This window comes from Rhinoraja longicauda, chromosome 12 (genome assembly GCF_053455715.1).
Source record: "Rhinoraja longicauda isolate Sanriku21f chromosome 12, sRhiLon1.1, whole genome shotgun sequence".
Taxonomy (NCBI): domain Eukaryota; kingdom Metazoa; phylum Chordata; class Chondrichthyes; order Rajiformes; family Arhynchobatidae; genus Rhinoraja; species Rhinoraja longicauda.
Window position 1 is genome coordinate 43,884,178 of NC_135964.1, and position 17,651 is coordinate 43,901,828.

The 17,651-nt window shown below is 48.1% G+C and overlaps 1 protein-coding gene across 1 annotated transcript in view; it reads left to right on the top strand.

Annotated features, from left to right (window-relative positions):
- The window catches only part of ripk4 (receptor-interacting serine-threonine kinase 4), a 56,677-nt gene extending 45,126 nt beyond the window's left edge, over positions 1-11,551 (top strand). Inside the window, exons 5-8 of the mRNA XM_078408776.1 lie at positions 895-1,053; positions 3,143-3,243; positions 6,904-7,168; positions 9,364-11,551. Coding sequence (XP_078264902.1) covers positions 895-1,053; positions 3,143-3,243; positions 6,904-7,168; positions 9,364-10,562 — 1,724 coding nt within the window. The 3' untranslated portion in view covers positions 10,563-11,551. The remainder of the gene's footprint in view (positions 1-894; positions 1,054-3,142; positions 3,244-6,903; positions 7,169-9,363) is intronic.
- Positions 11,552-17,651: the final 6,100 nt, after the last annotated feature.

Genomic DNA, 17,651 nt, shown 5'->3' on the forward strand with positions numbered 1-17,651 from the left:
CCTCCTCTGGACCCTCTCCAGAACCAGCACATCATCCTACCTCAGATATGGTGCCCAAAATTGTTCACAATATCTCAAATGTGGCCTTACCAGCGCCTTGTAGAGCCACAGCATTACATCTCTGTTTTGTTTATACAAGCACTCTTGAAATAAATGCTAGCATTGAGTTTTCTTTCTTTGCTACCGATTCGACTTGCAAATTAACTTTTTGGAAATCTTGCACCAGCACTCCCAAGTCCCTTTGCACCTCTGATTTCTGGATTCTCTCTCCATTTAGAAAATAGTCTGCGCCTTTACTCCTACTACCAAAATGCACGACTCCGCAGTTTGCTACATTATACTCCATCTGCCACTTCTCTGTCCTCTCTTCCAACCTGTCCAAGTCCTTCTGCAGAGTCCCTGCTTTCTCTACACTACCTGCCCTTCCATCTATTTTCGTATTATCCGCAAACATGGCCACAAAGCCTTCAATCCCCTCTCCCTCCCGAGTCGCGATGGTCAGGAGCAGAGCAGAGCTGGAATGCTGAGCAGATTCATCCACTCACTCACCGAGCCAGACCAGTGGACTCGGTGGGCCGAAGGGCCTATTTCCACGTTGTATATCTCAAGTCTAGTAGTAAAGTTGTCAGATACGTGTTATTTCTCTACTCGTCCTTTACAATCCCCTTTATCTTGCATTAACATTTCTTTTGTCAGTTAATCTTTCAAAGAAATGTCCTTTTTTATAAACTTTCCCCCCTTCAGGCTCTTAAAACTTGTTCTATATTGAACTTTCCCCAGTTCTGATACAAGTCTAACTCTTTCTCTGCCCTGTGACTAGCATGCTTTTAGTTTGGATAACTCGCACCTGCAACATTTTGTGCCTGCTTGCTCATATTGCTTTTCAATTTTCAGCTGAAACCAACATTCTGCACATCATGGTCAAAGTGGTCAGTGGACTTCGTCCCGAGCTGTCAGCCATTCCAAAGCCCAGGCCGCCAGCATGCAAGAGACTCCTAAAGCTAATGCAGCAGTGCTGGAAGGAGGCCCCCAGTGAGCGTCCCACCTTTCAAGGTAAACCTGCTTTCAGATGCGTACTTGATTCCTACACAGCCGTACAACGCATGCAGAGGAAAAATGGTGCAGGGAATGGACACCATGAATGCTGCTGGGTGGGTTTGCATGGAATGGGGTGGGGTGGAGTAGAGTAGGTTTGGGTGGGGTGGGTCTGTGTGCGGTGGGCTGGGTCTGCGTGGAGTGGGTAGGGTTGATAACTTTATCACTCCCAAATATGGGACAAAAGGTGACGTCACCGCCCCGCGCCCCACATGACCTCACCCAGCCAACGGCCATGTGCTCCCGCTCCATCAATGACGGCTGCCCGGGCTGGGAGGCGAGTTGCTACGCAACCTTCGTTAGGCGGCACCCAGGCCGCCGGGCCTACAGCGGCCCCTGGGCCTACAGTGTCCGGGCCTAGAACGCCCCCCCCCGGGCCTAATACGGGACAAGGGCGGTCCTGTACGGGATGTTCTGACTAATATGGGACAGTTGGCAACCCTAGGAGTGGATTGGGTCTGGGTTTGGGTGGAGTGGAGGAGGGAGAGGGTGGGGGAGGGAGGGAGAGGGTGGGGGAGGGAGGGAGTGGGGAGGGAGGAAGTGGGTGGGGGAGGGTGGGTGGGGTAGGGAGGGAGTGGGCGGGGGAGGGTGGGTGGGGGAGGGAGGGAGTGGGAGGGGGAGAGAGGGAGTGGGCGGGGGAGGGAGGGCGTGGGCGGGGGAGGGAGGGAGTGGGCGGGGGAGGGAGGGAGTGGGCGGGGGAGGGAGGGAGTGGGCGGGGGAGGGAGGAAGTAAGTGGATTGGTGGGGGAGGGAGTGGGTGGATGGGTGAGGGAGTGGGTGGATGGGTGAGGGAGTGGGTGGATGGGTGAGGGTGTGGGCTGGGGAGGGGGGGAATGGTTGGGGAAGGGAGTGGGTGGGGGAGGGAATAGGTGGGTGAGGGAGGGAGTGGGTGGGGGAGGGAGGGTGTGGGTTGGTTTGATGGAGTAGATGATTGAGGGAGTGGTGCAACATGGAGAAGGTGCTGCCAGTCCCCAGTGATGGTGGGCACTCCCAGTGCCAGTCAGGGTCAGCTCTGTGTCCGCAATGCTTGCCCCACCTGCCTCAGAGGCAGCCTTGAGCAGTCACTGATTCACTGTTCGATTGCCCCAAACTCCCTGGCACACTTGCATGCAACCACAGGGATCTCTCAACACAGCAGTGTTGTCTGCACTCTGTGTGTGTCTCTTTCACCTGTGGTGCGGTCATGATTACGTCAGCCCTGATTACTTTAGCGCCCTTGTTCCCAGAATGCATCTTGTGTATTAAGCGAGGTTCATAAATGTAGGAGAAGAATCAGGCCATTCGGCCCATTAAGTCTACTCCGCCATTCAATCATGGCTAATCCCATCTTTTCCTCTCAACCCCATTCTCCTGCCTTCACCCTATAACCTTTGACACCTTTACTAATCAAGTATCTGTCAATCTCCGCCTTCAAAATACCCAGCGACTTGGCCTCCACAGCCGTCTGTGGCAATGAATTCCACAGATTCACCATCCACCGACTAACGAAATTCCTCCTCATCTCCTTTCTGAAGTCACCATCGCATTGTGCACTTGTACCAAACAGAACATGCAGCTGATAAGTGCTTGCTTGTGTGTTCACAGTAATTTACCCAGCCATGAAGTATATTGTGATGTTCTAGTTTAATTTAGTTTAAAGATACAGCTTGAAAACAGGCCCACTGAGTCCGTGCCGACCAGCGATCCCCACACAGTAACACCACCCTACACACTTTGTGGGACACTTTGTCGCACTTTGGGACAATTTGCAATTATATCGAGCCAATTAACCTACAAACCTGTACGTCTTTGGAGTGTGGGAGGAAACTGGAGATCCTGGAGAAAACCCATGCAGGTCACGGGGAGAACGTACAAACCCGGGCCTCTGGGGCAGTCAGGCAGCAACTCCACCGCTGTGTCACAGTGACGCTAGCCTTTTACCTGACACATTGTCCCATTCTACCTCTGTAATCAACCTTTTGAACCACTTTAATATAGTTAATAAACTAAATGGTTAAAGATTCAATGATGTAATGAGGCTAAAAATGCAATTCATTTTATCTTAAAAGAAATCACGTCAGAAACGGAAGAACTTAGCACCAAACCACAAGAAATCGCACAGGAGAAACAGTCTTTCGATTCTGAACAAACTCAAGAAGCAACCAGAAAGGTAAAAAGCTGACTTCAACTTTTGCTTTAAATTGAACTTTTAAAACCGGCTAGAATGTCTCATAAAAGTGGATTTTGATATTGATTTCTTTAGGTCTTGATCCCAAAATTGTTGGTGGAACCTGATGGCAATCTCAGCAGGTATCAATTATGACTGGAAAATGGTATTTCTTGTAGGCCAGAGTTCATAAGTCATTGCAGCAGAATTAGGCCGCTCGGCCCATTGACTCAACTATACCGTTCAAACATGGCCGATCTATCTTTTCCCCTCAAACTCATTCTCATTCTCCCGCCTTCTCACCATAACCCTTGACACCCTTGCCGATCAAGTATCTGTCAATCTCTGCCTTAAAAATACCCAATGAGTTGGATCCACAACAGTCTATGCAAAATGAATTCCACAGATTCACCACCCTCTGACTTAAGAAATTCCTCCATTTACTTTCTAAAGGTGCGTCCTTTTATTCTGAGGCTATCCCCTCTGGTCCTAGGCTCCCAGTAATGGAAATATCCTTTCCCCATCCACTCTATCCAGGCCTTTCACTGTTCGGTAAGTTTCAGTGAGGCTCCCTCATCCTTCTGAACTAGAAACATAGAAATTAGGTGCAGGAGTAGGCCATTCGGCCCTTCGAGCCAGCACCGCCACTCAATACGATCCTGGCTGGTCATATCCATTATTCTCCCCATATCCCTTGATTCGGTTAGCCCTAACAGCTGTGTCTGAAGAAGGGTCTCGACCCAAAATGTCACCCATTCCTTCTCTCCAGAGATGCTGCCTGTCCCGCTGAGTTACTCCAGCTTTTTGTGTCTATCTTTAGCCATATCCAACCCTCTCTTGAATACATCCAGTAAATTGGACTCCACTGCCTTCTGTGAATGAATGAATGAATGAATGGATGAATGAATTAATAAGTTTATTGGCCAAGTACGCATGTACAAGGAATGTGCCTTGGTGCTCCGCTCACAAATCACAACACAAACATACAGTTAACAATTAAGAATAAAGCATAAACACATCAAAACAATAAGGATACACCATTACGGTCTAAACATGTGGGTGAAAATAAACCAGAACAAAAAAGAGACTACAGACTTTGGTTATTGAGTAGAACTACCACTCGTGGAAAAAAGCTGTTTTTATGTCTGGCTGTGGCTGCTTTGACAGTCCGGAGTCGCCTTCCAGAGGGAAGTGCTTCGAAGTGTTTGTGGCCAGGGTGAGAGGGGTCAGAGATGATCTTGCCCGCTCGCTTCCTGGCCCTTGCAGTGTACAGTTCGTCAATGGGAGGAAGGTTGCAGTCAACAACCTTCTCAGCTGAGCGAACGATCCATTGCAGCCTCCGTATATCGTGCTTGGTGACTGAGCCAAACCAGACCATGATGGAGAAGGTGAGGACGGACTCGATGTTAGCAGTATAGAATTGGACCATCATTGCCTGTGGCAGATTGTGTTTCTTCAGTTGCCACAGGAAGTACATCCTCTGTTGGGCCTTTTTGACTGTGGAGTTGATGGTGGCCCCCCATTTAAGGTCCCTGGAGACTCCACAGATGTGACTATGGTGTTGCTGATGGTGAGTGGGGGGAGAGAAAGGGGAGCTCTTCGAGAATCTACAATTAGTTCCACAGTCTTGAGAGCATTGAGCTCCAGGTTGTTGCAATGGCACCAGGACGCCAGCTGTGTCACTTCCCATCTGTAGGCAGATTCCTCCCCATCCTGGATCAGTCAATCAGGGTAGTGTCATCCGCAAACTTGAGGAGCTTGACAGAGGAGGATGTGGAGGTGCAGTCGTTGGCAGAGAATTCCACATATTCACAACTCTCTGGGTGAAAAGGTTTTTCCTCATCTCAGTCCTAAATGGCCTATCTCTTATTCTTAAACTGTGACCCTTGGTTCTGGACTCCCCCAACATCGGGAACATTTTTCCTGCATCCAGCCTGTCCAATCCCTGAAGAATTTTGCATGTTTCTATAAGATCCCCTCTCATCCATCTAAATTCCAGTGAATATAAGCCCAGTCGATCCATTCTTTCATCATATGTCAGTCCCGCCATCCCGGATATTAACCTGGTTAAAGAGATGGGAGGCGGTTTGTATGCCATGAGTAATTAATTAATATCTGAGACCATCATTGACCGCCTGACGTCATGAGGCTTTTGGGGAACAATTGATGGTATTGCTCATAATCAATTTTCTCTCCTTACTTGAATATCCGCCCTTGACTCTTTTGTTGTTTGGCTAAGTATCCTCTCCTAGCCTGGACAGATCCACACTTGTGTCAAGATCAATTAAGTAAAGCTTAGGGCGGGAACATTATTATTACTGCACGCAGAGTAAGCAAGCTTAGCAATATGGGCGTTTAATAATCAAGTTAATATCTGCAAATACTCAATTCTAACTAGATATCAGTTACGGTCAAAATCTGTAGTGCCACAACAGGTCATTCAGAGTTAACAAAGGGAAAAATTGCTTTGTCTTTGAACAAAGTCACCTCGGGTGTGAAACTCGTCTCATGCCACTCGCACTAATTTGCATGAGAGTGAGTTGTTAATTGTACTCTTGACCCCATTGAACTTGGCGGAATTAAATGCCTGCAGGGGACACCATCCATTGACACACATACTCACGGGCAGTATCGAAGAAGTAATCTGTCCCCATCGAGCAAAAACCTCTATGAACTGTCACAATTGAGGGCACGTGCAATTTCTCCACACTCTCTTCATCCATCATGGAATTTGGGCAATGACGTGGATCTCAGGGAAAGGTTTAGAGGGATATGGGACAAATGCAGACAGGTGGGACTGTAGTCGACGGGGCATCTTGTTTATGCACGTAGTGGGCACACATCGTGGGTGGCGCAGTGGTTGAGTTGCTGCCTTGCAGCACCAGAGGCCCGGGTTCGATCCTGACTATGGGTGCTGTCTGTACGGAGTTTGCACGTTCTCCCCGTGACCTGTGTGGGTTTTCTCTGGATGCTCCGGTTTCCTCCCACACTTCAAAGACGTACAGGTTTGTAGATTTTCACGAAAGGTATAAACGAGGTGCTGGAGTAATTCAGCGGGTCAGAGGGCATCTCTGAAGACAAAGGATGGGTGACGTTTCGGGTCAGGACCCTTCTTCAAATTCACCGTCTCGATCCAAAATATCACCCATCCTTTAATCTCCAGAGATGCTGCCTGACCTGCCGAGTTACTCCAGCACCTTGTGTCTACCTTTGGTATAAACCAGCACCTGCACTTCTTTGTCTCTTCGTGTTTGATTATCTTTGTTTGTTGGGCCACGTGAGCACATGCACGCACACAGTCATGTATGTTGTTATCCATATACACCACCCCCCCCCCCCCCCCACCACCCCTACTGCACCCCCGGAATCAATATATAATTCTTTACAAGGCTTGGCCAACACAATGCCTGAAGAAGGGTCCCAACCCGAAATGTCACCTCTCCATGTTCCTCAGAGATGCTGCCTGACCCGCTGAGTTACTCCAGCGCCTTGTGTCTATCTTTGGTGTGAACCAGCATCTGCGGTTCCCTGTTTGTACACTTTTTGATATTGTCATGATGGTCCAGGATGGCCATTTGCAGGCAGCGGTGGAGGGAATGTAAGCATCATTCAGTCTCAGTCTGACTTGTGCATGGAATGAGCTGGTTGTTATTTTACTTGCAGGAACCCACGGTAGCGGTCGAGCAGCCAGCTCAGAAGGGACTGTCCAAGCGTGCGTCCGACAGTGAGGAATACAGCCTTTCCCAGCTGCTCTCCCAGCTGGACTCTGGTATCTCCCATGACTTTGAGTCGGCTGGCAATGAATGTCCATCGAGCAGAGAGATGGCGGACAGCAAGAAGCGCCTGTCGGGAATCTCGTCCATCGACTCTGCATTCTCATCCCAGGGATCCTTATCGTTATCTTTTGGGAAGGAAGCCGGAGGAATTGGTAAGCCTGTGTAAGGGTGTCGGGGGTTTTGGGAAGAAAGCAGGAGAATGGAGTTGAGAGGGAAAGATAGATCAGCCATGATCGAATGGCAGAGTAGACTTGATGGGCTGAATGGCCTTATTCTGCTCCTAGAACTATGTTCATAACATCATGACATGTATAGAGTGGCTAGCATATCCATGCGTTACCTATTGTATTCACCATTGGTTTATCTTAACCCTTGAGGCTTAAGTTTGACCCTGGATGAGGGGGTAGTTGATGGAAATGTAGTTAAGTTTAGGAATGCAGCGAGTCCATGCTGACAAACCATCGCCCATACACTAGTCCTATCTTCTGCTCTTGGGGCAGTTGACAGACTCCAATTAACCTATATACCTGCCCGTCTTTGGAGTGCGGGAGGAAACCGGAGCAACTGGATAAAACCCACGCATGTCACAAGGAGAACGTGCATGCTCCCGTGCATACAGCGCCCGCAGTCAGGGTGGAACCCGGGTCTCTGACGCTGTAAGGCAGCAGCTCTACCGCTGCGTCACTGTGCCCTGCAAATGTCCTTGTACAACTCATAGCGTGGGCATCGAGCCAAAGGGTGACGTTCAATGTGACTTTGCAAGAAGTCTGGCCCTTTGCACTGTGCAGTTTAAAATGTTTGTTGAGTCATAGCAACAATCGGTGTTAAACTCTGGCCCTGAAACTCTATGGGCTCCTGCCATTTGAAATAGCCATGGAATGTTGAGTTGAAATGTTTATCCAAATTAATTATCAGTTCAAATTCTTGGTCGTATAACTCAATAGCTAGTCTGGGAAGCTTAATGTTTACAGTATTTTGCTGCATATAAGCTGCACGGTGGCGTAGTGGCAGAGTTGCTGCTTTACAGCGCCAGAGACCCGGGTTCGATCCCGACTACGGGTGCCGTCTGTACGGAGTTTGTATGTTCTCCCCGTGACCTGCGTGGGGTTACTCTGAGAACTTTGGTTTCCTCCCACACTCCAAAGCCCTACAGGTTTATAGGTTAATTGGCTTGGTAGAAATGTTTGTTTTTTTAATTGTCCCTAGTTTTTCATGTGAGGGGAATGCTGGTTGGCACGAACTCGGTGGGCCGAAGGGCCTGTTTCAGCGCTGTTTCATCTCTAAACTAAATAAGCCTTCAAGGCAACTGTACGAGATTTACATCTCATTCATTGACTATATATGGGACATTTATCTCCTTGCCAACTTTTCTACCTTCCACTTTGGACTTTGGTGAGACTGCACCTGGAATATTTTGTGCCGTGTTAGTTTAGTTTAGAGATACAGCGCAGAAACAGGCTTTTCGGCCCACCGATCAGTGATCCCCGTACACAAACCCTATCCTATACACACTAGGGGCAATTTACACATATCCAATTAACCAAGCCAATTAACCTACAAACCTATACATCTTTGGAGTGTGGGAGGAAGCCGATGATCTCGGAGAAAACCCACACAGGACACCAGGAGAACGTACAAACTCTGTACAGACAGCACCCGTAGTCGGGATCGAACCCGGATCTCTGGCGCTGCAAACGCTGTAAGGCAGCAACTCTACCACTGCCGCCCATGCTATTGGAAGGGTGTGATGAAGCTGAAGATGGTGAAGAAAAATATCAGAAGGATGTTGCTGAGTCTGGTGGGCTTGAGATACGAGGAGAGACTGGATAGATTTCCCTGGAGTGAAGGAGGGTTTACAGGGATATTGGCCATATGCAAGTAAATGGACTGGCTCAGGAAGCCTCCTTGGTAAACATGGCCCAAAAAGCCTGTCATAACTCAACGGTGGCACAGCATTAGAACTGCTGCCTTACATCGCCAGAGACTGGGTTCAATCCTGACTACGGGTGCTGTATGTATGGAGTTTGTAATAATAATAATAATATATTTCTTTATTCGTCCCACACCGGGGAAATTTACAGTTCTCCCTGTGACTGCATGGATTTTCTCCAGGTGCTCCAGTTTCCTCCCACACTCCAAAGTAGGTTAATTGGCTTCAGTAAAACTGTAAATTGTCCCTCGTGTGTCGGATAGTGCTGGTGTACTGGGTAAACACTGGTCGGCGTGGAATTGGTGGGCTTTACGTCTTTATGACACCTTCAACAGTGGTATGTTTGTTGTGTACTTGCTTGAAAATGCCGGCTTGAGGTGTAATCGTTGGTTGTCTTGTGATCTCATGTACTTCCAGAGCAATCGGTCTCCAACATACCAAGGAAGAAACTCTATGAAGCCATCGTGTCTGGAGATGTGGGAAAGTTGATGAAACTCCTGCAGCCTCAGGACGTGGACCTGGTGTTGGACGACGGCATGAGCCTGCTCCACTATGCAGTTCAGCTGGACAACGAGGAAGCTGTCCGCCTGCTGCTCCTGTACAACGCCAACCCGAACATCGCCAACAAGCGAGGCTCCACGCCGCTTCACCTGGCCGCGGAGAAGAACCTCAAGGTCATCGTGGAGCTGCTGCTGGGGAAGAAGGCCAACGTCAATGCCAAGGATGAGGACCAGTGGACCCCGCTCCACTTTGCCGCGCAGAGTGGGGAGGAGACCTTGTCTCGGCTACTGCTGGACAGGAACGCTTCGACGAGCGAGGTGGACTTTGAGGGCCGGACCGCGCTCCACGTGGCTTGCCAGCACAGCCACGAGAATGTGGTGCGCGTCCTGCTGAGCCGGGGGGCCAATGTGCAGGCCAAAGGGAAGGACAACTGGACACCTCTGCACTTCGCCGCCTGGCAGGGACATCACACCATCACCAAGCTTCTCATCAAGCAGGCCAGGGCGGACAAGGAGGGGGCGACTGCGGACGGGAGGACCCCTCTCCACCTGGCGGCCCAGAGAGGCCAGTACCGGGCGGCCCGCATTCTCCTGGAGTGCAAGGCCGACGTGAGCAGGAAGACCACCAGCTGCCAGACGCCTCTTCACTTGTCGGCCGAAAACGGCCACACCAGCACCTCCCGGCTCCTGATCAAGCACGGCGTGGATCTCGACGCGACCACGGCGGAGGGGTGGACGTGCCTCCACTTGGCCTCCGGCCGCGGCCACCTGCCCACCGTCAAGATGCTGCTGGAAGAGAAGGCGGGCGTCGAGGTCCCGGGCCGTCTCCAGAGGACGGCCCTCTACTTAGCCGCGGATAACGGTCATAGCGAGGTACTGAGGGAGCTGCTCGGCAGCGCGGCAAAAGTGAACATTACGGACGACCAAGGGCTTACACCCCTGCGCTTGGCACTGCGGTCTGGCCACCACCTATCTGTCGAGATCCTCCTGGCTCACGGGGCTGATAGTACTTTGCACGGGACAATGATTCAGGCGCCGCCATTGGGTCTCGTAGAAGAAGATGGGAGCAACTTCCTCAACAGCGCTCTGACTGACTTGGACATCGAAGGGTTGTGAGATGACCAGGGATCAGGAGCGTTGGCGACAGAACTGAACCTCCAACGCTGTTGAGTTGCCTCGCAGGGTTACTGCATAAACAGTGGAAGAACTCCCATTTAATGCAACTGTCCATTTAACGGGCTTCGACAGGAAGTCACCTGGGGAATTGCCACCAGTGCATAGAGATGGCGGAGGACAAAGTCAAGAGGAATGGCCGCGGGCCGCAGCTTTGCAAAACTATTCTGCGCTGTCCAAACCCAAACCATTGGGAGCTTTAGTCAATGTACAACCCCATTTGAAACCTCAAACTATTTAATTGCTGAATTGACAGCTCGACAATCAAAAGATGCTGTCAATTCTTCACAAGTTATAGTAGAATTAGGCCATTCGGCCCATCGAGTCTGCTCCGCCATTCAATCATGGCTGATCTCTGCTGCCTAATCCCATTCACGATCATAATCCAATTCTGAAATGTATCCCTCGACCAATCTCATTTTGCTTGTGACGATCAATATTACTGAATGGAATCTCCTAGGCATTCATCTGCATTATCATTGAGCATTATTGAATATGTTGGATCAAATCTTGCCTTTATGCTGGTACTTTACTGTTGAACTCACTTTGATTTGATCTCCCATCTCAGAGCAAGCATAAACTCAACGGATAACCACTATTCTACACTTAAGTGGGGAGATCATCTCCTCTTTTCAAAGCAGGAATTAAAAGCAGCACTTGATCATGAGCTTTCACATGTTACATTGAAGATGCACATTAAATGGTGTGACCCATTTTGTCCTTCCCTGCATCTGTATAGTAGAAACAAGGAACTGCAGATGCTGGTTTGCGAAAGAAAACACAATGTGCTGGAGTACCACAACATGTCAGGCAGCATCCCTGGAGAACATGGACAGACGACGTTACGGGTCGGGAGCCTTCTTCAGACTACTGAAGAAGGGTCCGATCCCAAAATGTCACCTATCCATTTTCTCCTGAGATGTCCTACTGCAGCACTCTGTGTCTTTGTACATTTGTTGGATTAACTCAGCGGGTCAGGCAGCATCTCTGGAGAACATGGATAGGTGACGTTCCGGTCACATAGATGGTGACGTCACCCATGCATGTTCTCCAGAGATGCTGCCTGACCCGCTGAGTTACTCCAACATTTGGTGTCTTTTTTTGGTAAACCAGCATCTGCAGTTCCTTATGCCGTCTGTTCGCGTATATTGGCTTGCTTTATTCTTGGTTGTAACATTGTTGTGGTCGACCAGATGTTTCACTGAATCCAACCAATATTAGATTTTTTTTTCCTTTTGAACAATAAGCAAATTGGTAGCATGCATAGGATGAGTGTAGCAAACAAGTCTATTGTATTGAAAGCCTTTCAACTATATAATCTACATTATTGCCAAGGGGGGAGTGAATCAAATGCCATATTGCTCGTTCTGTATTAACCTTTATGATTGTGTTCAATTATACTTCAATAATGTGTTTTACATTTTTGCTTCACGGAATACAATTTTCAGGAATTTTATATTTAACAAGTGTTATAAAGGAAAATAATTCTAAAGTGGGAACCCTATGTAAATCTGGGTAATACTATCTGAATAGACAGGCTTTTTCCTTGTTACATCGATACTACGAAGGCCATTTTAAATGAAAAATTATATAAAATCAGTGTTTTCACTTTACATTAAGAGGCCTCTATGATTTTTTTGTAAAATCCTTAACTGCAATGAGGTTTCTATGTTTCTTCTTCGAACCAAAGGAAAAGGGAGTAATGTGTTAGGTAGAGGTATTTGGCCATGATCTTGCTAGTAAATGTATAAATGTTGGAGACCAAATAATCTTGGACTCAAAAACTCTGCTGCCATGAACTTTGCTTTAAAGACTAGTCATTTGGGTTTTTTTTTAAACAAAACTGATCACAACATGAAACTTGTGCAACTATAAACTTCCTCAGTGGAAGTTCAAATAAACGTAAGAGGAAATTCACTGCTTATTGCTTCTAGAGTTTTAAAAAAATCTAAAGCATCTTCACATTTGTAAATTTGCCACACCATCAATTAACCTTTGAAATGTTCATACCTATAAGACAATAAAGCCGTAAAGGTATGTGGCTCCAGGAAATCACAACCCCAGCAGGCCAGAAATATAAAACAATATGGAACAGGGTTGAAAGCCGGTCGGTCTCTTGAAAAGAATGCTGGAGGAGGAGGATATAAATCAAGAAGTTGATCACTTCCAAGAAACCTATTGAAGGAATGTCTGTGCCTGAACTTTAGCCCGAATGTTTCCGACTGAGCTATTGTAATTCACTGCAACCTTGTATTAACCAGACCAAATGAAAATAATCTTTACTTTGGACTTTAAACTTTAGAAATACAGTGCGGAAACAAGACCTTTGACCCACCGAGTCCGCGCTGACCAGCACTATCCTACACACTAGGGACACTTTATAATTTTTGTTTTAACTAAAACCAGCAAGCCTGTACGCCTTTGGAGTGTGGGAGGAAACCGGAGCACCCGGAGAAAACCCACGCGATCAAAGTGAGAACGTACAGACAGCACCCGTTGTCAGGATTGAATCTGGCTGGTGCCGCTGAGGCAGCAACTCTACCGCTGCGCCACCATGCCACCCTTTTGTATCTACCTTTGTAGTGATCCATATCTCCTGCTTGGTTGACTTCAATTGGAATACTTCCCTCCACTCCAGCTGTTTGATACAGTAACTGAAGTTCTGATACAATACAAGGTTACATTTCCTATTTCACTCTAAGTGGAGATTTACTGGGCTGGAACAGGGTACTTTATTGGGGTGGAAATAGCAAATACATCCTTATTTGGGCCATTTTGTATCCTATTTTAAAGTATTTCAGGTGGTGTTGATTTTTTTCCCTTTAAATTCTCAGTTATCTTAATTGCTATGCGATTAATGGAAATATGTACGCTTTAGTACATTTTAGAGGCAGTGTTTTGCTTCCTACTGTAATAGACTGCTCGTTATCTTCAGTGTAACTAACATTGTTATTTCATTAAGTGCTAATAAAACAAAATTAATTACACTTGTTTCTCATTATTGTGTAGTTTAGTTTAGAGATATAGGCCGACAGCCCATCGAGTCCACGCCGACCAGCATCCCCACACACTACCGCTAACACTATCCTACACACATTTGGGACAATTTATATTTATAGAAATCCAATTAACCTACAAAACTGTGCGTCTTTGGAGTGTGGGGGGAAACCGAAGATCTTTGTGAAAACCCACGCAGGTCACGGGGAGAACGTACAAACTCCGTTCAGACAGCGCCCGTGGTTGGGATCAAACCCAGGTCTCCGGCGCTGTAAGGCAGCACCTCTACCGCTGCGCCACCGCGCCGTCGTCTCGTAATTGTTTTTAAAATTTGCATTAAGCTATCAATGCAACCCCGAAAACATGGAGAGTGAAACGCAGGGTGAAAGAGTTACGCTGAGTTAATCTATTTTTCCATTAGGAACACTGCAACTGGTCTCCGATCCACTGGTATAGACACAAAATGCTGGAGTAATTCAGCGGGTCAGGCAGCATCTCTGGAGAAAAAGAATGGGTGACGTTTCGCTGAACACTTGCGCTCAGTCTGCCTTGGCCTACGCAATCTCCCGGTTGCCAAACATTTTAAATCCCTTTCCCATTCCCATACTAACCTTCTCTGCCCTCGACCTCCTCCACTGCCAGAAGGAGGCCAGGCGCAAATTGGAGGAACAGCACCATTGAGGCTTCCACCTGTCCTGAGGTCATCGGTTGCTAGCCCTGGTTTAGTTTAGTTTAGAGATACAGCGTGGAAACAGACCTTTCGGCCCACCGACTCCATGCCAACCAGAGATCCCCGTACGCTAAAACTATCCTGCACGCCAGGGACAATTTACAGAGGCTCATTAGCCTACAAATATGTACGTCTTTGGAGTGTGGGAGGAGACCAGAGCACCCAGAGAAAACCCACGCTGGTCACTGGGAGAATGTACAAAGTTCACACAGAGAGCACCCATAGTCAGGATCAAAATTGAGTCTCTGGTGCTGTAAGGCAACAACTCTCCCGTTGCACCACTGAGACGCCCCATATTTGTTTTGGGTTTTTGTCAACTCCAGTTTATTTACCCCCCTCACTCCATACCTCTGAGGAAGGGTTCCGACCCGAAACCTCACTTTCTCCAGGGATGCTTCCTGACCCACTGAGTTGCTCCAACATTTTGTGTCTATCTTCGGCATTAACAACCAGCATCTGCAGTTCCTTGCTACCTAGATCCACTGGACTGGGGAATGGGATGTGTTCACAGTGTGGTTTCTGTTTATTCATGTGCGGGATATGGATGCTTCTGCAAAGGACAATACATTTTTCCCATTCTAATCGCCATTGGTGGTGACCTCCCATTTTGAATCGTTGGAGACCTTCTGGTTTTGGGTACGCTTGAGATAAGGGAGTTCCAGGACTTGTACCCAGAGACAACGATGAAATAGCTATATCCAAATCAGAACGGTATACGATTGGAGAGCTCTCCACAGTTGGCGATGCCTCCATTCACGTGTTGCTCTTGCTGGTACCAGGCCACAGGTTTGGGAGGTGGCATCATAGTGGCCTGGGTACTCAATCCTGAGCCAGCTTCTCTTGCCAAGGATGGAAGAAGTGAACGTTGAGGGTGCTGAATGGGGAATCTGATATTCTCCTTGTTATCTGAGTCAACTGTTGTTGTTTTGCCTGACTTTTGTTCTCTACAGTTGATATGCAAAATCAGTTTATTGTGAAGCTGAGGGATATTGCAATGCACCGGCACTTCTGTGCTACCTTAAAGCTGCAATAATATCGGTAACAATGAACTCTGATGATAGGTCAGCGACCTTCATCACCAGTTCTCTCTTTGCAGACAATAGACAATAGGTGCAGGAGTAGACCATTCGACCCTTCGAGCCAGCACCGCCATTCCATGTGATCATCGCTGATCATTCACAATCAGTACCCCGTTCCTGCCCTCTCCCCATACCCCCTGATTCCGCTATCATTAAGAGCTCCAGCTCTCTCTTGAATTGGCCTCCACTGCATTTCTGAGGCAGAGAATTCCACAGATTTACAACTCTCTGAGTGAAAAAGGTTTTCCTCTTGTCTGTTCTAAATGGCCTACCCCTTATTCTTAAACTGTGGCCCTTGGTTCTGGACTCCCCCAACATCGGGAACATGTTTCCTGCCCAATCCCTTAATAATCCCTGCCCAAGCTTGTCCAATCCCTTAATAATGCTGCAGAAAATTCTGTGCAGTTTATGTTTTTCACTATCATCTGAAGTATTTTACTTGAATTTTATAAATGTCTTTCATTTAATTTAATTTTTTTTCATTTAGAGATACAGCGCGGAAACAGGCCCTTCGGCCCACCGAGTCCGCGCCGCCCAGCGAGCCCCGCACATTAACACTATCATATCATCATATCATATCATATATATACAGCCGGAAACAGGCCTTTTCAGCCCACCAAGTCCGTGCCGCCCAGTGATCCCCGCACATTAACACTATCCTACACCCACTAGGGACAATTTTTACATTTACCCAGTCAATTAACCTACATACCTGTACGTCTTTGGAGTGTGGGAGGAAACCAAAGATCTCAGAGAAAACCCACGCAGGTCACGGGGAGAACGTACAAACTCCGTACAGACGGCGCCCGTAGTCAGGATCGAACCCGAGTCTCCGGCGCTGCATTCGCTGTAAGGCAGCAACTCTACCACTGCGCCACCATGCCGCCGAATTTAATATTCCACGTGTGGCGCGTCGATAAGCCCGAAATAAAGGCGGGAGGGATTTATTCGTTGTTCTCTAGTCTGGTCGAGTCTGCAAGAGAGATATCGCGCCTAAAATCCCGTCCTTTATCCCTGTAACTAAGGGCCGCCCGCCCCCCTGGACAGGTCCATTCCTGTGCCGAGGGGTTCGATAGTGGTATGGCCCGACCCTTGGGAGCCGCCACACACGCATGCAAATTTGACTCATCGAGTCATTGTGCATGGAAACGGGTCCTTTGGCCTAAAACAAATATCCATCTACACTCTTCCCATAGATAGACACAAAATGCTGGAGTAACTCAGCGGGTCAGACAGCACCCCTGGAGAAAAGGAAGAGGTGACGCTTCGGGTTGCGACCCTTCCTCAGAAGAAGTGTCTATCTTTGGTTTAAACCAAGTCAAGTCAAGTCAAGTTTATTTGTCACATACACATACACGATGTGCAGTGAAATGAAAGTGGCAATGCCTGCGGATTGTGCACAAAAAAGAATTACAGTTACATATAAATAAAGTTAATAAAGTTACTATAGTGTAGACAAAATTTAGTCCCTGGAGTTATAATAGTTAACAGTCCTGATGGCCTGTGAGAAGAAACTCCGTCTCATCCTCTCCGTTTTCACAGCATGACAGCGGAGGCGTTTGCCTGACCGTAGCATCTGGAACAGTCCGTTACTGGGGTGGCAGGGGTCCCTCATGATCTTACTTGCTCTGGATCTGCACCTCCTGATGTATAGGTCCTGCAGGGGGACGAGTGTAGTTCCCATGGTGCGTTCTGCCAAACGCACTACTCTCTGCAGGGCCATCCTGTCCTGGGCAGAGCTGTTCCCAAACTAGACTGTAATGTTGCCGGACAGGATGCTCTCTACAGCCCCAGAGTAGAAGCAATGAAGGATCCTCAGAGACACTCTGAATTTCCTCAGCTGTCTAAGATGGTAAAGGCGCTGCTTTGCCTTACCCACCAGTGCGGCGATTTGCGTTGCCCATGTCAGATCCTCTGTGATGCGGACTCCCAAGTATTTAAAAGAGTCTGCAGCTCCTGCCAACACTCGTCACGTGTTATCCTCCCCACAGGAGTCGGTACGTTCTCCCCGTGACCGGCGTGGGTTTCCCCCGGGATCTCCCTTTTCCTCCCACACCCCATAGGACACTCCAGGTTTGTAGGTTAATTGGCTTGGTATCATTGTGAATTGTCCCTAGCGTGCGTAGGGTGGTGTTAATGTGCCGGAATCGCTGGTCGGCGCGGATATCGGTGGGGCTTAGGGCCTGTTTCCGCGCTGTATCTCTAAACTAAAAATATTCCCGACAA